At 33.2% G+C, this 27,004-nt stretch overlaps 2 protein-coding genes, 1 non-coding gene and 1 pseudogene across 3 annotated transcripts; 2 read left to right on the top strand and 2 right to left on the bottom strand.

Annotated features, from left to right (window-relative positions):
- Positions 1 to 12,072: 12,072 nt before the first annotated feature.
- Positions 12,073 to 16,239, bottom strand: LOC106296029 (probable pectate lyase 8). The gene is made up of 6 exons (XM_013732071.1): positions 16,005 to 16,239; positions 15,569 to 15,634; positions 13,563 to 14,205; positions 12,916 to 13,019; positions 12,688 to 12,826; positions 12,073 to 12,531 (listed from the first exon to the last, which is right to left on the bottom strand). Exons 1-6 carry the CDS (start codon positions 16,079 to 16,081, stop codon positions 12,310 to 12,312), a joined length of 1,251 nt encoding a protein of 416 aa, XP_013587525.1. The 5' UTR covers positions 16,082 to 16,239; the 3' UTR covers positions 12,073 to 12,309.
- Positions 16,240 to 17,216: 977 nt separating this feature from the next.
- Positions 17,217 to 21,151, bottom strand: LOC106295874 (sterol 3-beta-glucosyltransferase UGT80A2). The gene is made up of 14 exons (XM_013731867.1): positions 20,698 to 21,151; positions 20,088 to 20,296; positions 19,749 to 19,994; positions 19,518 to 19,629; positions 19,234 to 19,404; positions 19,062 to 19,125; positions 18,907 to 18,964; positions 18,660 to 18,837; positions 18,437 to 18,567; positions 18,249 to 18,351; positions 18,078 to 18,154; positions 17,920 to 17,967; positions 17,667 to 17,816; positions 17,217 to 17,560 (listed from the first exon to the last, which is right to left on the bottom strand). The coding sequence occupies exons 1-14, from the start codon at positions 20,903 to 20,905 to the stop codon at positions 17,390 to 17,392; spliced, it is 1,926 nt and encodes a 641-aa protein (XP_013587321.1). The 5' UTR covers positions 20,906 to 21,151; the 3' UTR covers positions 17,217 to 17,389.
- Positions 21,152 to 21,607: 456 nt separating this feature from the next.
- On the top strand, positions 21,608 to 21,680 carry TRNAV-UAC. The gene has a single exon. It is a non-coding gene; the product is annotated as a tRNA-Val (tRNA).
- Positions 21,681 to 21,968: 288 nt separating this feature from the next.
- LOC106293792 lies at positions 21,969 to 22,810 on the top strand (annotated as a pseudogene).
- Positions 22,811 to 27,004: the final 4,194 nt, after the last annotated feature.

Raw genomic sequence — 27,004 nt, 5'->3', positions numbered from 1 at the left:
AAATTGGTGGACTAACCACTATAAAATCGTTATTTTCTAGAGAAACGGAGACAACAAAAGTTCCAAAAGTTCCAAACCTCTTTAACCTTCATTATATTTTAGTGAAGGATGTAACTATGTATTAAATCAGTATTTTCATATTTTTGAATTTTTCTCAAAATCTGTGTGTTATCCTTACGAAAATATTAAATTTTTGGTAAATGCTCTATATAACGAAGCCTATGATCTTTAATGTTTTCTTAAAAAATTTCTAAACACACTCTATATTTGTATTCATGTATATTAAACTCTCTTTTGTGGTACATGGGCATCATTTTCATTTTTTGTCACTTAATTTAGTAAAACTTCATAGTACTTCCAAAATTGGTGGACTAACCACTATAAAATCGTTATTTTCTAGAGAAACGGACACAACAAAAGTTCAAAACCTCTTTGACCTTCATCATATGTAAGTGAAAGATGCAACTATGCATTAAAACAGTATTTTCATATTTTTTGAAATTTTCTCAAAATCTATGTGTTAACCCTACCAAAATATTGAATTTTTTGGTAATTATTCTATATACTGAAGGCTATGATCTTTAGTGTTGTTTTAAAATTTCTAAACATATTCTACATTTGTATTAACTTATATTAAACTCTCTTTCATGGTACATGGGCATCGTTTTAAGTTTTTGTCAATTAATTTAGTAAAACTTCATAATACTCCCTAAACTGTTGGACTAACCACTATAAAGTCGCTATTCTCTAGAAAAACGGAGACAATAAAAGTTCTAAACCTCTTTGAACTTCATCATATGTTAGTGAAGGATGCAACTATGCATTAAAACATTATTTTCATATTTTTGATTTTTTCTCAAAATCTATGAATGTTGAATTTTTCGGTAAATGCTATATATTCGGAAGCCTATGATCTTTAGTGTTGTTTTAAAAAATTTAAAGACATTCTATATTTGTATTAATGTATATTAAAGTTTCTTTCATGGGAGATGGGCATCGTTTTAATTTTTTATCAATTAATTTAGTAAAACTTCATAATACTGCCTAAATTGGTGGACTAACCAATATAAAGCCGCTATTCTCTAGAAAAATGGAGACAACAAATGTTCTAAACCTCTTTGAACTTCATCATATGTTAGTGATGGATACAACTATGCATTAAAACAGTATTTTCATATTTTTGAATTTTTTTCTCAAAATCTATGTGTTAACCCCCATACGAAAATGTTGAATTCTTCGGTAAATGCTCTATATACTGAAGCCTATGATCTTTAGTGTTGTTTTAAAATTTCTAAACACATTCTATATTTGTATTAATGTATTATAAATTCTCTTTCATGGTACATGGACATCGTTTTAAGTTTTTGTCAATTAATTTAGTAAAACTTCATAACACTCACTAAATTGGTGAAGTAACCACTATAAAATCGCTATTCTCTAGAAAAACGGAGACAACGACGGTTCCAAACCTCTTTGACCTTCATCATATGTTAGTGAATGATGCAAATATGCATTAAAACAGTATTTTCATGTCTTTGAAATTTTCTGAAAATCTACAAGAAGCGGGCAGAGCTTTAGCCATTGGACTACATCGCACTATCCTACCTAAACCCTTTTCTTGTTTGTTAAATGCTCAATATACTGAAGCCTATGATCTTTAGTGTTGTTTTAAAATTTCTAAACACATTCTACATTTTTATTAATGTATACTCAACTCTCTTTCATGGGACATGGGCATCGTTTTAAATTTTTTGTCAATTAATTTAGTAAAATTTCATAATACTCCATAAATTGGTGGACTAACCACTATAAAACCGCTATTCTCTAGAAAGACGGAGACAACAAAGGTTGTAAACCTCTTTGACTTTCATCATATGTTAGTGAAGGATGCAACTATGCATTAAAACAATATTTTTATAATTTTGAATTTTTTTTCTCAAAATCTATGTGTAACCCCTACAAAAAATTTGAATTTTTGGTAAATACTCTATATACTAAAGTATATGATTTTTAGTGTTGTTTTAAAAAAATTTAAACACATTCTACATTTATATTAATGTATATTAAACTCTCTTTCATGGTACATGAGCATCGTTTTAATTTTTTGTCAATTAATTTATTAAAACTTCATAATACTCACTAAATTGGTGAACAACCACTATAAAACGCTATTCTCTAGAAAAACAGAGACAACGAAGGTTCCAAACCTCTTTGACCTTCATCATATATGTTAGCGAAAGATGCAACTACGCATTAAGACAGTATTTACATATTTTTGAAATTTTCTAAAAATCTATGTGTTAACCCCTACGAAAATATTGAATTTTTCGGTGAATGCTCTATATACTGAAGCCTATGATCTTTAGAGTTGTTTTAAAATTTATAAACACATTCTACATTTGTTGTAATATATATTCAACTCTCTTTTATGGTACATGGGCAGCGTTTTAATTTTTTTGTCAATTAATTTAGTAAAACTTCATAATACTCCCTAAATTGATGGACTAACCACTATAAAATCGTTATTTTCTAGAGAAACGGAAACAACCAAAGTTCCAAACCTCTTTGACTTTCATCATATGTTATTGAAAGATGCAACTATGCATTAAAACATTATTTTTATATTTTGAATTTTTATCAAAATGTATGTGTTAAACCCTACGAAAGTATTGAGTTTTTCGGTAAATGTTCTATATTCTGAAGCCTATGATCTTTAGTGTTGTTTTAAAATTTCTAAAGACATTCTACATTTGTATAGTAATGTATATTAAACTATTTTTTATGGTACTTGGCATCAATTTAATTTTTTGTCAATTAATTTAGTAAAACTTCATAATACTCCCTAAATTGGTGGTCTAACCACTATTAAATCGTTATTCTCTAGAAAAACAGAGACAACAGAGGTTTCAAACCTCTTTGACCTTCATCGATGTTAGTAAAAGATGCAACTATGCATTAAAACAATATTTCCATATTATTGATTTAAAATAAAAATAAAAATAAAATGTTCGAACAGAGCAACTTTAGCTTTTGTTTTTATCACTAAACTTTACTTTCTAATTACTGAGAGCAACTAGCTTATTTTTTAGATCACTAAACTTTACTTTCTAATTACTGAGAGCAACTTAGCTTGTTTTTTTCTTATTATCCTCGTATTTTTTTTTCATCTCAAAAATATTATGTCAACAAATTTTTTGTCAGACCTCCAATCTCTTAATGGTATCTATTTTGCCAGTTTATACTATGCCTGTTCGTACCTCTCTCCTTGCATTCAACTAGTGCAAAATTCATAATTTCATTAAACCTTCCCTTATTCTGTAGCTAGTCATGGTGATAAAACCTAGGCCATCTACGCTTCTAAGTAACCACAAACACTTAAAGAACTCAAGTAGCTGAGAAACTCAAGTAGCAATGTTAACCGTCTGGTAATCTACTCTTCTCAAAGCTAAAATCTCAAAGATAGTTCCTGAGAAACTCAAGTAGCAATGTGCATACTAGTCATAGTGATAGTTATCTACAATGGATATATTAAAAAAAAAATAGTTATAGCAAAAACAAAGAAAATATTCAGAAAAACATATTTTGTATAAAAATGAATAAAACAGAAATTTTTGAAATAAAGGTTTCTTTAGATTTAAACTTATCAAGTAATGTATAATAGATTGAGGGGATCAAAGATCTCTTTAGATTGGAAATAACTATTTTGAAATATGTCAGTCAAATGAAAATCAATACAAAGCAGATATAAAAAAAGAAAATAATATATAAAAATATAATGAATAACGAAAATATCTCTAGATTGAGAACAAAATATTTGAAACGAAATTTAGAAATGTGCAGATAAAAATTGATACAAATCAGATTAGGAATAATATGAATAACGCAAATATCCATATAGATTAGGAACAAAATCCGCCAATAGTAACTAATAGTCTAATAAAAATCTGATTTTGTTTTTCTTTTCCTTCTTATAATGGTTAAACTAAAATCAGATTCTGTTTGAATCTTAAAATCGATAAAAGAAACTCAAAGATATAATAAAGCAAAGGGCCAAAGGTGATATATTGAATTGATAAGAAAAAGAGGTAATATAGTTACAATACCATGAAGATAAATTGCAAGATTGGATTCATGAGCTTCCTAATGATTGCTTCAGTACTCATCATATTTCTCGTGGTTCCAGGTATTCCGTATATGATTGCAGATCTCATCATATCTATTTAATAGCAAACTATGCAAAGTATCATACACATTATATACTATTTTGTATCTCTATATTATACACATTATATACTAATATCTCAATACTCTTTTCTTTATTTTGGTTTCGGTGAAATGTAGAAAAAGTTGAAGCCGAGCCACAATGCATTGGACTGTGTGGAATGATTTTTGACTGTCCGACTGCTTGCATCAGGATGGGATACCAATCTGGCCAATGCGTTGGCTGGGAAAATCCGGATCAATGCTGTTGTGACCATTAAATGTTTCATATCTGAATGCACTGATAATCATCTATAACAATTAATAAATTTCTGCTATTAGAATATATATCTATAAGCGACTGAGTTGTTGGCATTTGACAAATTTGATTTTTTTTAATGGAAACCAACATCATTTAAATATTATCATATACTACTTTAATTTGATATTTAAAACCAAAGTTAAGTTGGCTTCATGCATTCTCCATGCATGCGGTTTTTGAAGCATTTGGGAACCAAAGCGCAGATGTCCGAAAGGTAAAAATCAAATCGGGAATTTAAAGATAGCTTTAAAGAAACTTTTGACTTTGCGACCAGTAACTTATTCTCGTGTGTTTTTTTGGTGTTGTTGTTGTTGCAGACAGTGGTGTTCTGTCTAGTAGACATATATATAATGATTGGGAAAGCATTCTTGCCGTATTTGGAAGGTCTAAACAGTACACAGGTTCAACACTTCGCCTAGTGACCATCTAAGCAAACAGGATCTCACAGGCTAGAACCGGTGCCCCTATCGACCCAGACACCTAACGAGCCACTTTGTGCTCCTGGTTCATTGGGTTTTCCCCTAGTGTCTTGAGGAGGGACGCACAACTGGCGTTTAGTAATTCTTTTTTGATGAAATGTTTGTAAGCATTCTAATGGGCAGCTATTGGGCCATCTTGGCCTCAAGTTACGATTTTTCTGTATTTCATATTTCCAAAATTCAGGTTTAAATATCGTTTCTTGTTCCCGCCGAATCCAAAACTTCCTCGAAGTCATGCATGCAGGCAGGGAGGCTTTAAGTTTCAATGGACCCTATTCAAATATTGGAATGTACCCTTACTTTACCCACTTTGATATGTAATATGTATATGAAATTATGAACACATTTAAGTTAAAGTTTAGCCACTGCCTACATATGCTAACGCTTGCAAGATATAGCAAACTCTAGTGTGTTTTCAAATCCGTTGCGCGTATTATTTTAATTGCGTGCATGCAACATTAATATGGAGCCTTCTAACTATAAATAAGGAGCTTTCTAACTATAAACAAGTTATTAGGAAAGTTTTCTTACAAAAAAATTGTAGTATTAGCTTTTCTAACTATAAATATGGAGCTCGCATCGCATCCATGTGTAGATCATTAAACTTTACCTTCTAAGTTCTAATTACTGAGAGAAATTTAGCTTGTTTTTTTTTCTTATTATATCTCGTATTTTTTTTTCATCTCAAAAATGATGTCAGTCCTCCAATACCTAAACGGAAGGTGGATTATTTTCTGCCAATTCATAGTTGGGCAATGCGCAGCTCTCCTTAAACTCAACTTGTGTCAAAATTCATAACTTCATTATGCATAGTTCTCTAACCCCTCCTGGCGCTCAACTTGTACAAAACTCATAATTTCATTATGTATACTTCTCTAGCATTTCGCTTTATTTTGGCACTAGTCATGGTGATAAAACCTAGGCCATCTACGCTTCTAAATAACCACAAACACTTAAAGAACTTTATTAAGTGTTTTTGGAAATGTTAACCGTTTCAGCACCTACTCTTCTCAAAGCTAAAATCTCAAAGATATTCTGAAGAAACTCAAGTAACAATGTGCATACTAGCAGCGGCGGCCCAAATAGGAAGCACACCAAGCACCAGCTTACAGTCTTCCATGACAAATTTAATTAGCAATATACATCTTGGTGATAGCAATATTTTTAAAGTGAATCTAGAAATAATTTAAGGTATATATTAAAAATAGTTTTAGCAAAAACAAAGGAAATATTCTGAAAAACATATTATATAAAAAGATAAATAAAAATATATTTTCAAAAAAATGAAAAAAAAAATAAACAGTTCATTGAGCCAAAATACAGTAATTTCTAAAAAAAAGAAATAAAAATAAAAATTTATTACTTATCAAAATATAAATATATCAATAAATTGACAAAATTGTGGAAAATGAAGAACTTAATTTTGTGATCTATTATATAAATAAATGTTCATTTTATAAAAATAATATTAACTTAAATTTTGTATATAATAATCATCAACATAAAAGTATGTAGAATTTAATAGATTGCTTGTGTAAATAACCTTTAAGACCCTTATGTGATTTAGGTAAATAATTGGGTGTGCAAATATTTTTTTAGTGGCATTAAGTTTCAATATAATTAAACTAAATGTTTCTTTAAATTTAAACTTATCAAGTAGTGTAAAATAGATGAAAGTTATCAAATATTATATCTATTATATATAATTTAAACTTATCAACTCTTCCTTGTTATTTATTATACAAATAAATGTTCATTTTATAAATAAAATAATCCTAACTTAAATATATATAATGCATACAATTTGTTGAAATATAATAACTATAAAAGTATGTAGTAGATTGTGCGTGTATAATTAAACTTTAAGACCCTTAAATGATTTAGAAAAAAATGGATTTTTTTTCCAATACTTTTTAGTGGCATGAAGTTTCAGCATAATTCATCTATATTATTAAACTAAAGTACATTTTGGTACTTTTTATAAACATAAATAACAGTAAAAGTGAGAAGTGTTTGAAAACATGAATAAAAATATTTTTAATACTTACTTTTATTTACACATTCAGCGATTGCATGTACAATAAATTAAATATTTCTTTTTATATTTTTTTGCACTAAAATTAATTAGTTACAATTCTGAAACTTATCTAACCAAATCGATATTCATATATTGACCATTCAATATTTTTGCATGTATTAAAGGGAGATATCCTTTCCTATATTACATCAAATTGCATCAAATAAAAACTTATTATCAAACATATATATTATAAAATAATATATTCTACTCTATATGTAAATTACAAAACATAAAAAAATATACATGAGAATTTTTTATAAAACCAGCGGTTTATGAGTTTATGTTGAATACAAATTAAATTAAACATTCACACGGATGCACGCATCAAGTTCTAGTTAAAATTAAGGTTTCTTTAAATTTAAACTTATCAAGTAACGTATAATAGATTGAGGCGATCAAAGATCTATTTAGATTGGAAATAATTATTTTGAAATGTGTCGGTCAAAATAAATTAATACAAATCCGATATAAAATATATCCCCTATATATTAAAAGATAAGCATTACAACATTTTAGCTATCACATGTGTCATCACTAGAATGCTTCTTAAAATCTCTAGAGAAATATGTTGATCCACTAAACTTATATTATATATTTTTTATTAAACTAACCATAAACGATGCCAAAAAAATTAAATGGATCAAGGAGTACCGTCAGGAATGGATCTCATAGGGTTACTCAGGGTGATGCAGTCAGGCGTGAATTCTCATAAGGCAGGTAGAATTGTCGGCTGTAATATCGTCTATGTAATGTTTCTCATTTGTAATAGCATAATAAACCAGACAGAAAAAACGATGCCAAAAAAATTAAATGAACCATAAATTAATTGACAATTTACAATTAATATTTTTTATTCTTTCCTTAAATAAAAGTTACGGAATTAAATAGAATATATATTTGACAATTAATGATTTTAATAATAAAGATTTGATGACAATTTACATATCCTCAATTATTTTTGTTTAATGTTATATTATCAAAATAAATTAAATAATCATATTAACCATATAATAAAATTTTAGTTTTTTTTGTATATTGTTATATTTTGAATTATTAAAAACGACTATAAATTACGAAAACTGTTGAAAGTTTCACATTGAAAATTTTGTGATCAATGGTTTAAAACTTTAAATTGAGAACTTAGTATTTTAATTTTGAAATTTGAATTTAATTTTCAAGAATGATTATAAATTATTAAAAAATATTAAAAGTCCCACACTAAAAGTTTTGTTATTAATCGTTTAAAATTTTGTTAAAAAATAAAAATGCTCATAAAATCATATGATTAGTAATTTTCATTTAATATATAGTCATATGAAAATATACTATATATCTATGTTAATATTATTTTAATTTAATTACATAAAATACAAAATAGAGAAAATAATTGCTTAAATGTATGACTGTAAATAAAAAATAATAATTTCTTTAATTTATGCATTTGTCTCAATTTAATTATACACATAACAGTTAATAGTTTTTCAATTATTCAATATACATTTATTAATTTGTTTCATAATATATAAAAAATGTTAAATAAATAATAATACGTAAAAATAATGTGTATATAAAATATTCATCTCGCGCAAGGCGCGGATCTTAAACTAGTATATAAATATAATGCATAACGCAAATATCCCTAGATTGAGAACAAAATGTTTGAAACAAAATTTAGAAAGGTGTAAATCAATAAAAACCGATACAAATCAGATTTATAACAAAATATATAAAATAAATATGACTAACGCAAATATCGAGCTAGATTAGGAACAAAATATTTGAATTGTATCCGCCAATAGTAACTAATAGCTAATACAAACCTGATTTCTTTTTTTTCTCTTCTTATAATGATGGCTAAACTAAAATGAGATTCTGTTTTTGAATCTTAAAAACCAATAAAAGAAACTCAAAGATATAAATCATGTAAGAGTATGGAAAATATATAATCTTGATCCTCTACCAACGTCTATATTCCCTGTAATTATTCCTGTAATATTGTCTTCCCTTTCTTGCCTTCAACTCTGTACATATAAGAACAGAGCAACCCAATCAATTGTATATACAAGTTCAATACTCAATAAAGCAAAGGTGATATACTGAATTGATAAAAGGAGGTAATATATTTACAATACAATGAAGACGAATTGCAAGATTGGATTCATGAGCTTCCTAATGATTGCTTCAGTACTCATCATATTTCTCACGGTTCCAGGTTATTCCGTATATGAGTTGCAGATCTCATGATATCTATTTAATAGCAAACTATGCAAAATATTATACTCCTTGTTATATACTTATCTCTCAGTACTCTTTTTATTTATTTTGGTTTGGGTGAAATGTAGAAAAAGTTGAAGCCGACGGACAATGCATTGGACGGTGTGGAATGATTTTTGACTGTGCGACTGCTTGCATCAGGATGGGATACCAATCTGGCCAATGTGTTGGCTGGGAAAATCCGAATCAGTGTTGTTGTGACCATTAAATGTATTGAAAATCATCAATAACAATCAATAAATCTCTGCGATTAGAACATATCTACATTCATCTGAGTTTTTGATATTTGACAAATTTGATTTGTTTTTTTTTTAATGGAAATCAACATCATTTGAATACTATCATCATATACTTGACTTTGATATTAAAAACCACTGTTAAGTTGTCTTCATGCATTCTTCAGTTAACCGCTTTGTTTTGCTCAAAAACCAAATTCTCATTTCATTAGCAGTAATAGTTGAGGATAATGGTTTATATATAAGACACATCGCAATATCGCATAATCCACCCTTTGCCAACAAAAACCTACACATCCAAATATACATATTAGGGTCTGAAAAGTCAAAAAGAAAATCTAAAGGTCATTGCTGATTTGTCTCATACAGTTTTATTTATATATTGAAGTAAACTGCTCTGGTCCTCTGGACCATATATGTACGGTTATCGCGTTAGGGAGAAATGTCTGGAGGCAAATGTGTTCGATTGTTAGTTTCAGTCACATTAGTTTCTTTTTCAGAACCATGATAATTGCATGCTAAGGATTTAAATATCTCCTCTGATTGATACATGCTGACGGGGAAGAAGATGATCGTGAGATGGTGGACTCCTTCTTGGAGTCCTATTATAGTATTTTTTTTTGTTTTTGTTTGAATAGTCAAGAACTCTAATCAAAATAGTGTGTCCAATGGTGTTCCCCAATTTGGAGTCTTTAGGAATAAAAAAATAATTTTTTTTAAGTGAAATTTAATTTTTATTTATTGCATGATTAAATATAAAGATACAATAATTAAACATAAAGATACAATAATTATTAATCTTCATCACCAAATTAGTTCTAAATATGTTCAATTAAATCATTTTTCAAATGTTGATGTATACGCCTATCCCGAACATCATTCCAAATGCCAAACATATTATTGAGATTCCATCATCAGCCTCAGGTTGAGGTGGGTACTGAAACGGTCCTGCCATATTGTAGCTACTCTCAGCTTCATCCGCGTACAGTTCAGCTTCTGCTTGAAGAAGGGAAGTTATGTCGAACTCGTCTGATGAAGAAGGCTGGCTGTACGAATAATTTTGTCCCATGCTTCGTTAACCTGAAAGCAATTGTGTAAGCGAAGATTAGATAAAGCGAAGAAGATATGTAAGCGAAAAATACATTTAACCAACAACAATCAAAGAACATTATAAACGAGAAGATTATAAAAAGCAACGAGCAAAGGGATTAAGAACAAACGAGAAGATTATCAAAGGGAAGTTATAAACAGCAACGAGCATCGATTGAACAAAACAGAGGGATCGAGTTAGAACCGTCAGAACAAAACATGACCAAAGATTAAGAACAAACGAGAAGATTGTAAAACTCGATTGTAACTCGGTTGTAATAATCGACGGTAAAACAAAAGAGAAGCTCCCCAAATTGTTTCAAATCAAAATCGTGTATAAACCCTAACTACAGACGAAAAGATCTCCAAATCAATTGAAAACCCAAATCATTTGAAACCCTAACTTCATACGGAAAAATCCCCAAATCGTTTGAAAACCGAGAACCCAACCCTAAATTGAGAGAAATACAACATTGAACCTAATCTAAATCCAAAAAAACTCCATGAGAAGGCTTTGATTTACCTTCGTGTTCCGACAGATCGAATCGCCTTTCGTCGAGAGCTCTCTTTTTTTCTGCGTCTTCCGTCGAAAATGATTTCTTTTTTTTTCCAATACCAAACGCAAAAGCCGACCAAACGAATCAAATCATGGCACGTCTCTAAGGATCAAGTCCGGTAAATCCTTATTTACGGATTGATCCTTATGTTATTTAGCTTAAATAATATTATTATAATCTAGTTTGCCTAGGTTAGGACGCTAAGGACTCTCGACGTCCCCCGTTGCGGATGCTGTAATAAGCTCCATCACTAAACATTATTGCATGTCTAAATGTTTTTGAAATAAATAAAAAACATTAGTCAATGAATTTTATGAATTTTTAATACAGTTTTGATCGTTTTTTTTATCATTCTTGATAACCGTTCTTGTTAATGCGATTTAGCATGTATTGTGTATAGTGGCATACACTACTCTGGTTAAATGAATAGTCATATGCTTGGTCAACATCATGTTACATTGTTACTGCTTCTCCTTCATTACATTACTACCCCATTTGAACTAATTTGATTTGTCTTATTAAACGAACCGAGTGGTAAAGGAGGAGAAACAGTAACATGTTCGTTGGCCAAACCAAACATCACATGACTCGAAAAAAGAGACCCTTCTTCTTCTTTAAAGCACACTTGCATCCTTCTCCTCATGAGTCATGATATGCAATCTCATGTGCTTATTGTCTCTTCCATGTTTCCTTCTTAAGTTCCACATGTCCCTACCACATTCACTTCCTTTACTCACTTATCCAATCACACCATTTCACTATTGATTCCTTTGGAAGTAACCCCACCAAGTACTAAGCTTTCATTTAGTGTTTTAAGACCACTAGAAGCAAGATAAACGACTAAGGAAACAACTTTATATCAACGTAGGTGACAAGAAGAATATTCATACAGCTTTATATTACACTTGAGGGCGTTTAAACTAGGCCTCCGCATCCAATAGGGAAGTGTTATATCGCATGAACCCCAAAAGTTAAAATAAAGAAGAAAACGAGAGGCTGACATTCGGTAAAAACTTATCGATCACTTGTTTCTTCAAGACCAATAAAATGGCTTTTCTGATTATTTGATCTATTAACACCTGCGACCGGCTCTGCAGTTAAGAGCACCAGAGTAAGAGGTCATGGTGCCTACGAGTGAGGATGATTTGGCCGACAAACTCGAAGCTCTGGCGTAGCCGGCTCCAGCTCCAGCTCCAGACCGTGTGAAAAATGCTCCGTTTAAGAAAAGATCTCCTTCTGATCTCCAATTCCAGTGCTTCCATTTTGATTGTCCTGTGTACTCCCTCTTAGTCACCTGCCACATTCACCAATCATCAATCTCATTGCAATCAAATCTTGTTAGAAAGATCAATGACACATTAAGACCTCTTTCTCTTGACAAAAGAGAGGGAAGACTACACACCATCAATATGGTTTGGCATCAGCACACTTGAAAAAGATCGAAACATACCTCCTTAGCAAATGGGTTTGTTGGGGCAAGAAATCGATTCCCCTGACTGTTAATAGTCGGACCAGCACTACCACCAATGGCATACATCTCCCAATGTGTGTAGTCGTTGTTCACTACATGGAAGTATCCATGCCTACACCTGCAAACACCATATATGTTTCTTCATTCGTCTTTCGAATCTACAAAACTTCTCAAACCATATAACTAGCAAAGCTTGAGGTTCTGTACCTTGGCATTCTCTGGATAAGACCCTCACCAAAATGGTTGTAAGCAATTGTAACTTGCATCACTTTGTCCCTTGTGTATGAATCACTATGCCCCAGCAACATAACCTAAACAACACGCAACCGTTACTAAACCCCTAATTCTCAATTCCAATAAACCCTATAAAATGTGAAACTTTAGTTATAGAGAGTAAAAACTCTTTAAATTAATAACTTTAGAAATATAATATTTTATTACTTAATAATTAACAAAAAGTTATTTTATAGATTTGTAGATTTTGATACATGTTTTAAGTAGAAATAAAAAGAATATTTGACTTTACCATACATATATTGATTAAATTTACAGATACAAATTTACGTTGTTATTATTTGATTATTTGGTACTAAAAATATTAACCGTAAATTTAGATGCATTTTGAGGTGTAAACTGACAAATAAATTATTTTGAAATGTTTATAAAATATAAAGATAGTCACTATTTAAAAAAAAAAAAACAAATTATACAATATATTATTAATATTTCTATAAACATTATATATATTATTTATTAATTTATATTTACAGTGAAATTCATTATTTTATATTTTACACCGATCCAACTCAAGAATAGTTAAAAATTTATTAATTCATAGAATTTCTATATAATACCTCATTGTGGTGAGTGAAGAAGTTGTTAGAGACTGTAATCGCAGTGGAGCTCATAACAGCATCCACAAGCCCATCAGCGCAATTCGAGAGCGAGTTATGATCAATCCAGATATGACTCGACCCAAAGATCGAGATCGCGTCACCGTCAGCTATCGATCTCCACCCGTAATGCGACGGAGAGCTTCTCACCATCGCGTTCCCCGTGGGCTTACAGTCATGGATATGAATCCCATGCACAATAATGTTGGTAACGTACTGGATCGTGAGGCACGCGCCGTTTGCGATGTGGACGTTGACGCCGCGGCCGTCGATGGTCTTGAAGCTGTTCATGATCAGCTCCTGCTTCAAGGTGATCACCATGTCGCGCTTGAAGACGATCCAGAGCGGCTCGTTCTGGATCACGGCGTGGCGGAGCGTTCCCGGTCTGGGGGTGACGGGATCGTCGTCGCCGGGGTCGGTTACGACGTAGTAGCGGCCGTCGCGGCCGCCGATCGCGTTGCGGCCGAATCCGATCGAGCAGTCGGCGAGGCGTTTGCGGCGGAGCTGCCATTTGCGGTCGCAGCGCCAGCAGTCGTCGATTGGGTTGCCGGTGGCGCAGGAGAAGTAGCCTAAGCGTCTCCGCTCCGTGCTGTTGCGAATGCTCCTGTGTGGATCACGATCAGCAGCAAGTGGTGGAATTAGTGAAATAGATTTTTGAATTTTTTTTTACTGGATAATTAATCACTAGACATTTATACTTCTCTGTAAAAATAAAAATGTCTTTATTAGGTAAAAAGGTAAAAGAAAAACATTAACCGAAAATTATTAAAAAAATTCAAAATTGCACTTTGTTTAAGAAATTGAATCTTGGACTCATAATTTATACTATTAGTAATGTATACTTCGAATAAGAAGACATTCTATCTGTTTTATAGATGTTTAGAAACTATTGTTTCACAAACTTAGATTTTTTTTTCTATTTTTATGCATAAATTGTAAATTTTAACAAATTGATTGAGATTATTTAATTGCTATTGGCTGGATATTTTTGAAAACTGAAAATTATAAGAAAATATGTATTTATAATAAATTTTTAATATGTTTTTTGATATGTGTGAAAACATAAAAAAAAAATCTATCTATAAAAACGAAGGCAGTATAGTTTAATTGCTCTTTTGGAAGCTCATATACATTTATTAATATAAGAAAATACCAAATATTTATCAATAAACTAACACTGTGATTTTTATAGAATAAAATGGAGAAATATAATTTGATGATATGCATAGTTTAATTGATGTGTTTGAGATATCAAACATAAGCTTCTACATTTGGGTTTCCAAATATGTAGTATGATTTGCTTAAAAAACTCGATTTACCAGTGTGAAATGTATTTTTATTAGAACATAAAAACAGTCACTACAAACTCTACAGAAAACCCCAAAGACAAGAGGCAACTCCACATAAAGTAGGAAACCCAAGAAAGGGTTTGGGTCAATGGACCATGGTTGGGGTTAAATGATCTCATAGCTTGTAATATTTCTCAATGATATATATATGATTATTATTGCTTAACCTTTGTTGACCAAAAGTTTTATTGTACTGAAAATCAAAACAGGTAAAAAAAATCTTATATATGTGAATAAGCTTTTCGTACTGTTTATCTATCGGTTTCAAGAAAAATCCAAGTTAAAAAGACAACACATGTCATGAAGTGTATGCGTCACTGCATGTGGCATGAGCATGTGCAAGGGTCTGGCCAATCATTGTTGCAAAGATTAATATTGAAAAACATTACACATGTTCGCGAGCCTGGACCAATGCTACAATAATAATACACACAACATCATTCACCACCTAAAATATCATACTTCTTTCTAATATTTAGATACTCTTAGCATTATTGCCTTTTATGACGAATCCACGATGGACTTGCATGTGAGGATTATGAGAATAAGAAAAAGGTCACATTTATATAGAAAATGATCTGTATTCGTAGAATATATTTTGTTTAAAGAGAAACTCACATGTCCACCATGGCAGCTACTTCCTCTGGTTTCTCAACTGCATGTTCATGCCATGTTTCATTCGACCTGGAAAGCATATAATAAACAATCTAACAATTACAGTCTCATCTATAACAATGATATATAATTATACTATAAATTATTAACAGTTTCCTGTTCTTTAGGAGTGGAATAACTATACAATATACACTACGATCATAGTGATGAAAATGATCTATATGTTTGTTTTAAAAACTCTCATCAGCCACTGATATAGAACTTCTGTAAGTTTTATATTTATGAGAGAAAACTGGCATTCTTTTCACCGTTGATGAATCATGTAACTAAGCTTAGTTGATTGGTTCCATGAACTATATAATACGTAAAAAGTTAAGCTAAAAAAACGTCAATGTATACAAATAAAAACAAATATGATGATGTTATTAATAAGTGATACCTGGATGAATTAACGCCGACAAACAGCGTTGTTACAAGTAATGCAGAAGCAAAGAGGATAAGTTTTGTGACAGCCATTGTTATGACTGTGTTCTTCTTGCTCTGTTTTGTCTAGTTGTCTCTCTCTGCTCGAAGCAGAGTTTTTCTCGAGATAAAAAGAAAGGAAAAGGAATAAGAGAAGAAGCGTAGAAGAAAGGCTACGAGAGAGAAGTTATTATATAAGAAGGCTGCGTAGCCTATCACCATTAGCTTATTGGTAAATTCATTGGAAAAGAACAATAAAATATAGAATCAATAAAGAAAATATCTAATACTAGTAAACCATATAAAATAGGTATATAGTTTTATATACAGCGATGTTATATATTATATCCTATATTGCTATCTACCTATGGTTTTTCAATACACCGATGTTATTCCCTTTCTCGTACGTTTTCTTTTAGTTCTGTATATACTTGAATTACAAAGATTGTGAATCATAAGCAAAAAAAAAAAAGACTGGACTTAACATTTTTACCAAAAAAAAAAAAAGACTGGCATATCATATATATATATATATATATATATGTGTGTAGTTATAAAGCTTTCAAACATATAGTAGTTTTTTTCTCAAAATATACTATTACAATTGATATAGAGGCTATAATAATGTATTAAAATGACAATATAAGGATGGGAAATGGATTAGATTTCTAAAAGCATTTTTATTCTTATAGAAATTGGAAACACATGTGTATGTGTACTTGGCACAAATGTAAGTGTTTAGTGAGATGCCAATAATGAGTTGGCCAACAACAGTATCATGTCATGTGATTGGTATGCCTCATCTCTCTTTTTCTCTAGCAAACTTATTGGATAAATAATTTGTTAGAGACAATGAAAGGAAAAATACAAATTTATAATTATAATCATATAAGACAGCTAATTAAAATAGTAGGTCTCATAGTGTCTGGATAACTTTTCCTCCTTAGTGCAGCGTATTGACTTTTCCCCATGTGAGCATTGTAGTACCTTATGGTCATTACAAAGGTAATCACAATTTTTAACTGCTAATAATGGTTTATAATTATGCAATAATTAACTAATCATGGTTTGATAAGCAGACAATCATTGAGTTGAGTTGTTTCTGCACACCCTTCCACAGAAGTTGCATCTCAAGACACTGAAACAAAATGCCATATGATATTTAAAATTAGAACACATCTTTGTTTTCCACTTTATGACAAATCAAAAATTTATATGCATCAACTAAACATTAAAATTCCCAAGTATTTTTCACAACTTATCCCTGAGTGAGTTGTAGAACCAAAACCAAGGAACATGAAAAATACAAACAAACATACAACAAGAGGTCACAACAATGCACAAGAGTCAATGAGGAGAAAGTTACGAACAGCCAAAGCATCTTCTAAACGATAGGAAGCTCGATGGTTCAGGGATAGGATCCGAAACATTCTGTCTCATACTCGGAAGATGTTTGAAGAAGGCCTTCACAGCTCCAGCCACACCATCCTCGTCCTTCATCGCCTTTGCTAGTGTCTCTGCACTGCTCTTCACCTGTTCCCAATTATACACATGCTCAGTTTCAATTGTAAACCACAATGGCATTACCATGATCATATCCTGGGATGTGCATATAAACTACTAAAGTCCACTATCTTACCTTATCGTCAAGCATGAAATTAATGGCATCTTCAAGCTTATGGAGTGAGAATTCGTCTACTGGGATTGGTGCAGGACCTACTCCTCTAGCGTGCACTCTTTCTCCCCAGAAAGGTTGGTCTCCAAAGAAAGGCACTATTGTAGTTGGGCACTGTGTTGTTTAAGAAAAAAGGCAAGACACTTCCATATTAACTACTAAAGTCCCATCTCATGAAGCAGAATTTTTTATAGCTTACAATCAAAAATAAACTTACCGCTGCTTTAAGACCTGCAGCCGTTGTTCCAGCACCTCCATGATGAACCTGAAAGCAGAAGAACAACAAATTTCAAAACAAAAGGGAACACACAATGCTAAACATCAAATAAGGGACTAGACAAAGCAAGAGGATGTTCAAGATTATTGTAGACATACCACTGCCTTGCATCTTGGGAATAACCAATCATGAGGGACATTATCCAACAAGTAAACAAAGTCCTTCGGTTCTTTCACTGCATGAGAGCCACATCAAACATGTATAATGATGAATATACCAAACAGGCAAGTATGCAATAAAGGAAATGTCAAAGAACGAGTAGACCCTACAGTTTCCAAGGCCACCCCAGCCTTTGTTGATGATTCCTCTCTGTTTGGTTCTTTGAAGTGCTTCCACAATTATTTCAGTCATTGTCTCTGGTTCTTGCACAGGCTAATAAACACACAACGGTAAGAGACATTATTTTCAAATTTCCTCTAAGAAAATACTATTCAGGTCAAGAAAAAAAAAAACTCACGAGACTACCAAAGCCGATGTAAATAGGTTTGTCACCAGCTTCTAGCCATTCCACGAGTTCTGCAGGAGGTTCATAGTTTGATGCAAGATCAAGGAAGCAGAATCCCACTACATCTATTTGTGGGCCCCAGTCTGAAAATAAATTGAAAAGTTTGAATCTAAATTTTCTATTTATCAAAAGTGAAGAAAAGCATTCATGAGTGAGTTCATAGGAGACACACTACCTTTGGGCTTTGGGACTAGATGAGGACTCCACATATATCCATATGGAATATTAGAGCCAGAGCTTTGTGTTCCACTTAGATATGTAACGGGCCTTAGCTTCAGTTTCTTTTTCCTAAGGTCGTTTATCATGTCCCTTATTCCAAGCCAGATCAATGAATCCACGATTTGATACGAAAGCTGAAAATTGCATTATGTTAAAAGAAGAAGTCAAGTTTTATAGCAATATCTGAGTAAAACAAGTCTCACTCTGTATCCTGCTGGTTGCTTGACACGTGACAAAGGGTGTGGAAACTCACTGGTTGGCCTGTATCATTAGTTTAATAGCAGAAAGATAGTGAATGGTTATGAACCGAAAGAGAGTTCAAAGTAACATTCATTCATTCGGTCAATACAAGACTTACGTCCAAGGCATGGTGAAAAACACGTGAATAGGTATCCTCAGTGCTTCTGCCACGTGTGTATGTCCTGCAACAGCGATTCTCAAGTTAGTTACCATTCAAAGTGAATCTCTGAGATAACTCAGGAAGCTAGGGAAAACAAAACATTTCAAATTCAAAAGCTACTGAGACTAACCATATGCTGGAGGATTGGCGATAATTGCGTCGGCTTTAAAGGAGATGCCAGAATCTGGATCAGGTTCTTTACAGGCTGGAAGCAGAGAGTTTATGATGTCCTTCATTTGGTTTCGTTGAACCGGAATCTCTGAAGGGCCTGATGGCAAAAACCCCTTGTTCTTAACCATATCTGTACACAAACGTAGCAAGCAAACCAATGAATAAATAATAACCTTTAAAGCTACACATAGATTAAGTAATAAGGATGAAGAGAAGAATAGGAATGTTTGGTTTAATACATACATTCCGCTAGCACCTTTGGATCTCCACCTAAAGGATAAAACTCCAAACCAGCAGTCAAAACAAACTCTTTGAAATTCGCATGAGTTGCAAGTCTAACTCTATGCCCATAGTCCTGTATCAAATAAAATTTCTACATTAATTATGAACAAGAAAGAAAGAAGAATGAAGAGAAAATATACTACAACACCAAAAAAAATTCAAAATATAAAATTAATAAGATATGTGCCAAACCTGAAGGCGTTTGGCAATTGCAACAAAAGGCTGAACATCACCACGCGTTCCAACGATAAGCATCACAATCTGCATAGGAGGGATATACTGAAGATCTACCCCATCAATAGACTCATCAGGACAAACACCGTTTTTGGAATCTTCTTCACGGTCTACAGCAATAGCCTGTGGGATAACATCTGCCGGGACTTCAAACTCAACAGTCCCATCATGTTTCACCGTAGCTATACGGTTCAACAATTTCAGCTGCCAAAAAAAAAATAAGACATTAAAAAAAAAAAAAAGACTTTCACTACTAAAAATAGAAGATTTAAAACCCAAGAATAGAATGTTTTGTACCTTCTTCCCTGCAGAGAGTCTGTCATCGAAAATCTTAGCGGCGTCCTCGGCGAGAATGTGAGCGACTTTCTCTTTCTGCTGTTGCCTCTCAGTCTTTGATTTGTCTAACCTAGGCTTTGACGCTGATGATGATGATTCAGCTTTATCGCTACTCGAAGAACCTTCCACAGGCATTGTCCATACTCTAGCAAAGCTTTTACTCCCACCACCTGAAAAAAAAAACCCACAAACCCCAAATCATCAAAACCACGCAAGTGCGGACGTCTAGAGCCATTTTTGTTTTTGTTTTTTGGAATAACCCGGTGTATCCTGGCCCCACCGAAATGGGTCCACACTCCAGATGTTAAATTTTGGCCCAGTGTCAGCGCAGAGCTCGGTCCCAATACGGACCAAAGCTCCCTCGAGACCACTGGGCCCTCCTGGCTTTGGTTCTAGAGCCATTTTTGACCGCCTAGAGTCTAAAAAATCGTTCCTTTTAGGTCCTATTCGCTGACTAGGACCCGAACAAATCAAAACCATCCAAAAATGGATTGGATCCAGAGAAAGGAATAAACTTTAAGCCTATCCAACTCTGCCTTGGGTTCAATCAGCTAAGATAAAACTGAGATACCTGAAGACTCAGCCAGAGTGTTGTCGGCGACAGCAGACTCTAGTTTGGTCTCCACTACTTCAGAGCCATTGATGACGACGACGCCGCTACTACCTCCGTCTTCAATCTCCTCGATTTTCACGGAAGCACGGTCTGAGCTTGAAGATGACGATGAAGAAGAGGAGGAAGAAGCTCTGCCGAGTTTGGCCGGCGATGTTTCCGGCGGCATCGTATCCTCTCTCCACGATTTGGATCCTCAACTTTATAAAGTCTGCTCCTTCGTCCTCGGTGTATATCGAATTTGCGTAAGCGTGTTTGTGAATCTCAAAAGCCAAGGAAGTAGAATTATACGATTCTTTTCTTGCAATACTTCAAAAATCGAAATTTTTTTAAAAAGAAATAAAAATGTTCGATTGTGTGACACACTCTCGTGGGAGAGAGATAAGCGGCACGTTCGGACAAAAGGGGGAAGATGGCTGCGTGGTGGTTCGGTCCAGTTAAGGCTGCGATTTCGCAATTAACTGTCGGAGTGATGGGTAATTCGGTCAATTGTAAAGTAGAATCATCTGGCTGGAAATAAATGAATATTCCTTGAAACGCTGTCGTATCCGTGGACAGCGAATCTCTCCCTCTACTGTCATTTCGTATTTTACGTGTTTCTCGGCTTTCCCCTTTTCACACTCTCCCTGCGACCTGAATATAGATTAGATTCACAATTAAGATACTTCTACATTTATCTATGCCCAGATATTTGAATATAAAGTAAATTTTTCTTTTTTTTTTTGAACACGTATATAAAGTATTAATTTATATTATCATTTCTCTGATTTTTTTTTTTCCAATTTTCCTTATGTTCTCATCCCTGAATATAAATTCGCAATTAACCTTACATTTACTATTTGGATTACAAACACACTATCACAATCAATAAGGTGCTGTGGTGTAGTGGTTATCACGTTTGCCTTACACGCAAAAGGTCTCCAGTTCGATCCTGGGCAGCACCATCTTTTTTTGCTTTCTTTTAATCTGGTTAACGTAAGAAATATGCTGAGTGGAAAACATAGCCAAGTCTAGCAGTTTTCTTTCCTCATTTTACTTCATTAAAATGAATTTTCTTTTACTCCTCAATTTTTTTTTCAGAACTTGTCCATCAATGCATGGATTTGTTTTGAATCAAAGAATGACATGTTTGGTACGTTACTGTCTCAAGAAAGGACTTTATGATAAGTAACTCCTTCATCGAAAAAAAATATACAAAAAAAGATCACTCGTCGCATCGTAGCAAACCCTAAATGAGTGATCAACCCCCGATGTCGACAAACCCTAGAGTCTTCCTCGAAATCGCCGTCAACTTCAGACCCGTTGGTCGGAACGTGATAGAGCTCTTCGCCGACACGAACCCGAAGACGGCGGAGAACTTCCGCGCTCTCTGCACAGGCGAGAAAGGCATAGGGGAGTCCGGCATACCGCTCCACTACAAGGGAACCATCATCCACGGCATGACCCCAAACTTCATTTGGTACGGAGGAGATACCACTCACGGGTGTGGAGGAGGAGGCGAATCCATCTACGGCCAACCTTTGGCGGACAACAACTACAAAAGGAAGCACGACGGCAAAGGCATCATCCTCTCAATGACTAGCAACGATGAAAGCACCACCTACGACTACTACGAATCTCAGTTCATGATCCTCATGAGGGCGTCCCCTGATTTAGACGGCGAGCAGGTGGTGTTCGGAGAAGTTGTGGATGGAGAGTTGATGTGATCAGTCGCGTTGAGCAGATGGTTGGTGGCAGCAATGGATACCCTCTCCAGCCTGTGACGATCGCAGACTGCGGTCAGGTTTTTCCTGAGGCGGCAACAATGGTGGTAGGTTACTCCGTCCCGAAGTGGCTGAAATATTTGTGAGCTTTGCAACTGAGGGTGGCCGAGCTGGAGAATCCACCGGAGAAGCAGACCGTTTCGTGTGAAATGGGGTACGGCATGATCCGGATAGGGAAGTCTTTTGAACTGCAGGAGCAGCTCATGACATCTCTTACTACCCACAGAGCAGTAGAGCACTCGGTGGTGGCACGTGAAAGTGAAGGAGATGGGGCAGGTCATGGCATACCTGAAGAGCAGTAGAGCACTCTGTTGCTGTTTTTAATGTTGTGTTTTGTTTCTTCGTTTTTTTTTTTCTTGTTGGTTTTTCGTTTGGTGTTGTCACCTTCTAATTTTAAATTTTATACCATTAAAAAAAAAACTCCTTAATCTCGCTATGAACTCCTGACAACAGCAACTTCTCTTTTTCTAGGAGAATAAGAATCAGTCTGAGATCCCAAAATCAACTTTATCTGAAGCCATCTTATCTGTAGTTCGCCTCACAGTCTCTCTTGAGACACCTTTTCAGTGTGAATTTGTTGGCTTTGTGCAAAGCCGGCTTCTTTTCAAACTTCACCTGCCAGATAACATATTAGGCCTGCGGGTATAAACCGACCGAAAAGTTAGATTTTCTTCGGTTTGCAAGTTCGGTTCAGTTTGGCAACCAAAAAAATATTTTGGCTTTTGATTCTGTTAGGTAATCGGTTAGTTCAGTTTTCTAAAAACAAAGTTTTGAAACAGTACTCTTAACCGAAATTCTGAATGAAAAACCAAATTCCAAACTAAAATAATCGAATTTTTTTGAATTTTATCCAATTTAAACCGAAATTAACCGAACCAAACCAAAAACCCAACTTCAATAAAAAGTTTTGAAACCGAACTAACCAAAAATTAACCAAAAACAGAACCGTACAAAAAAAAACCAAAAATTCGATAATTGTTTTTAAAAAACGAACCAATTTTTTTTTGAAACCAAACCGATTTTTTTTGGTTTATTTCAGTGATCGACCCCAGCCAAACTAACCCGAAACAGCAACCTATAACATATTGTAAAAGGAAGGCCAAAGTACATTTCATTTGCACCTCAAAACTCAATCTTCTTTAGATACTAGTGGTTACCCCGCGCTTCACGCAGGTTGTTTGGTTTAAAATTTATGATTTTGTTGGATAATTTTCATTGTCAATAGATATAGAGCTTTTAATATGGTTGTATTTTATGTGTTTGGCATGCAAGTGTAAAGTTTTATGTAATGTGTGTATCATAAATATAGTGGGTGTAACATAGTAAATGTTTTGGCTTAGGGTTGTCTTTTAAGGTCATAGAGAAGGGATTGATGAAAGAAGGGGCAATGTTACTATGAAATTGTGGAAAATACAAAGCAAAAACTCTGATATTTCTCAATAGTGAAACAATATTTGGCTATGATATTTGCCAATTTTTAATATTCTGTACAGTATAAGGATGTTGAGAACTTGTAGCCTAATGTTGTTTGTAAACAATAGGGTTCGGGGAAGGTTTGTTTTGGTAAATTGTTTTTTGCACGTGTTTGTGTGTTGTTTCTTCATATTCTTTCTACAAAATTTACGATAGTGTTTGAAATTTTGTTAAAATTGCAAATTAAACCTTTGAAGAATATACTTTAGTAATATTTGAAAGAAAGAGAGGAGCTAGTGTTTTAAATGCAAGTACGGAGAGGTGTTAGTGTGGCAATGGCTAACATGGCCATTGATAAGAATAATGTCAAAATTATATATACTTATTAGGTTTTTAAGGTCAACGATGGCACTTTTATTCCATTATCGATTGCCACTTCTGAACTTAGGTTGTTTTGTAAAGAGATACGAATGACTTATATATGTGCTAAGCTAGTGTGGTGGTTAGAGTTTTCATATTGTGGTCCAATAATTGAATTCTTCCACTGTAGTGTTGGAAGTTACTGGGCTGAGATTATATGATGGACTATTGATTAAGGATGTTGGAATTAATTTGTTGATCATATGTTTAATAAGTGTTTCTAGTCAGTTATGATTTGAAATTTTTATTATAGTAATGAACTGGGATGGTAGGAGCTGGTGTTGAAGTTGAAGCCCTTAAAAATAATTTTTTTTTTATATCGTAGTTGCAGGACATGAGTTTTTAGAATTGAACTCTTTAAATGCTTTCTGATAATTGGTTTCCATGCTTCACTTTCTACTGGTTGAGGAATGTTTTAAGTGAGCTTCTTCTGGGAGATTTGAATATTGTTATGTTATTGTTTTGGAATTATTTATTCGTTTGAGGAAAATTTGGTGGGGCATTCAAGATTTTTTTTTGTTATCTGAGGTGATCTAACCGCGGTGATGATGTTGTAGGTCAGATTTCAAGTGGATTTGTGGATTTGTTGAAGTTTTTGTTGACTTTGTAATAATTTACAGGCTGATGAGGGAAAACTTTGGTTGGTTTCAGCAAAAAAAAAAAACTTTGGTTGGTTTCCGTTCATGTTCGGCCTCTGTGTTAATTTAAAATTTGTTAATCATATCAATTTATGAATATACGACGAGGGTGGGGTGTGTCTGATTTTCCCAGTGGTGGTGTCATCGGTTTTTATTAGATCATTGTCAGTGAATGTGAAGTTGTCGAGATATGTGTAAATCGTAACACCGTATGGCCATACGCAGAAGTTTAAATTTAATTTGCTATGAGGACAGTGTCTTTATTTATGATAACATAACTAATTGTTTGTTTATTTTTGTAGTCAAAGATTCGTAAAAACATTTGAAAAATGTTAAGAAATTGGTAAGTGCTTTTGTAGTTACAGATTAACATTTATATGAAATTTCTATATATCAGTCCATTTAAATAGTAACTTTTTTTGTTTTCATCATAGGTAAAGCTTTGTAAACAATAAATATACTTCTTGTATTTAATAAAAGTGTCACTGGAAAATTTTCACTCATTAAGAAATCACTTAAAATTCTATTTTATTCTTTATTCACACACTAAAATTTGTGCTTTTTAATTAATTCACTAACAAAATGAAGTTAAAAATGAAAATTTATTTAAAATTCCGCATTGAAAATACTAAACGGCACGAAAATAAAATTCTAAATGACATTTTCTTAAGAAACACAGGAAGTATGTTTTCTAAGTGAAGATTATAAACAAAATTAATTAGTTTTATATCGGAGTGGTATACATTTAACTAAAACAAAAAAACTATCCAATTACATTATTAAATACATAATTTATTATCATTAATGGTTTTAAAAATAGTATTAACGTTAACGTGACAAAAATTATCTGTTATGTGTTCTTTAAGGCACATCTTCAATATCCCACAACATACCCATCTATATTATTTTATAAATTATTCTTTAAGACGTTGGATTTCTTCTGCCAAAGCCAAATGGATTGTATCATGACAATAATAAGCAACCTGCAAAAATCCTATTTCCACCAAAGCCATCATACATTAGATAGCAACTTGCAAAAAAAATCTATTTCAAATAAAACCCATATCATATATACATACAACCTACGGCAACCAAACATAACTTAAAGTTTTTCCAAAGTTCCATGTGGTTAAAATGTCTTCCAAATGTTGGATATCTTGATATTGATTTGGGCATCCTTGTAGCCTTTGAAACAAAACCGAACACATGTTAAAGCGAAACGACATTCATTTACATGTGAAGTTTTTATTATATGTTACCTGCGAGCTTAGTTGTGAAGCTCAGCTTTTCTTAGTTCCTGTCAAATGAAGGGAATTAGAGCTTTTAAGTCTCTCTTAATCTCCAAACAGCAATACCAACTTTGCAAGATACTCTTCTTCTTCAGATAGGTTTGCTGCTTCAGCCTGGTATTTAATGATAAGAAACGGATTCAAAAACCAATCAAAGATGGTCTTTTGGGAAGATTATTTGTAGTTATCTCCCTTACACTGTCATCTACATGAAAACGAACAACAGTTATGATTCAGAGAATCTCTAAAGATACGGTTCGTGTAACCATATTGCAAGGTACCGAGCAACAAACTGGTGGAACTTGATTTGATATAGCGTAGAAGCTCGTTAAGAAGGGAATAAGCGGGTGAGGCAATGATGACGAGTACTTGACTGCCTTTTTTATACTTGGCTTCTTTGATGTTGTTTGAGTATATAATACCTTTCATTACCATAATCTCTGTGCTGCCTACATTCCACAAAATGAGCATCCAACTGCAAGAACCATTAAAAGATTTCAGACAATAGTAACAAATAAACAATCAAGATAAACAGTATTAGAGAGACTCTCGAGAACATCAAGTGGTTTCAGGTTAATCATTGGGCCCTTGTTTGATCCTTTTCTTGATGGACTTGTCTTGAAAGACCACCAGAAAACGCCGAAGTACCACCTTCCGCTTCGTTTCGAAAAGTTGGCCTTTAAACTATGTATTACTCATATCAATTAAAGGATTTACAAACTGCAGTATACCTGAACGCCTTTGT

The sequence above is a fragment of the Brassica oleracea genome, chromosome C5 (genome assembly GCF_000695525.1).
Source record: "Brassica oleracea var. oleracea cultivar TO1000 chromosome C5, BOL, whole genome shotgun sequence".
Taxonomy (NCBI): Eukaryota; Viridiplantae; Streptophyta; class Magnoliopsida; order Brassicales; family Brassicaceae; genus Brassica; species Brassica oleracea.
Note: the sequence above shows the minus strand (reverse complement) of the source record. Positions and strands in the feature narration are given on the sequence as shown.

What these genes read in the sequence shown, in the direction of transcription:
- LOC106295874 (XM_013731867.1), bottom strand. Translation starts at nt 20,905, where the DNA reads ATGCCGCCGGAAACATCGCCGGCCAAACTCGGCAGAGCTTCTTCCTCC. An exon ending in CTGGGGTGGCCTTGGAAACT is followed by an intron (nt 18,155 to 18,248) that starts GTAGGGTCTACT and finishes GCTCTCATGCAG; the next exon opens with TGAAAGAACCGAAGGACTTT. An exon ending in ATTTCATGCTTGACGATAAG is followed by an intron (nt 17,561 to 17,666) that starts GTAAGATAGTGG and finishes AATTGGGAACAG; the next exon opens with GTGAAGAGCAGTGCAGAGAC.
- LOC106296029 (XM_013732071.1), bottom strand. Translation starts at nt 16,081, where the DNA reads ATGGCTGTCACAAAACTTATCCTCTTTGCTTCTGCATTACTTGTAACA. An exon ending in TCTTCACTCACCACAATGAG is followed by an intron (nt 13,020 to 13,562) that starts GTATTATATAGA and finishes CGTGTTGTTTAG; the next exon opens with GTTATGTTGCTGGGGCATAG. An exon ending in CAAACCCATTTGCTAAGGAG is followed by an intron (nt 12,532 to 12,687) that starts GTATGTTTCGAT and finishes TGAATGTGGCAG; the next exon opens with GTGACTAAGAGGGAGTACAC.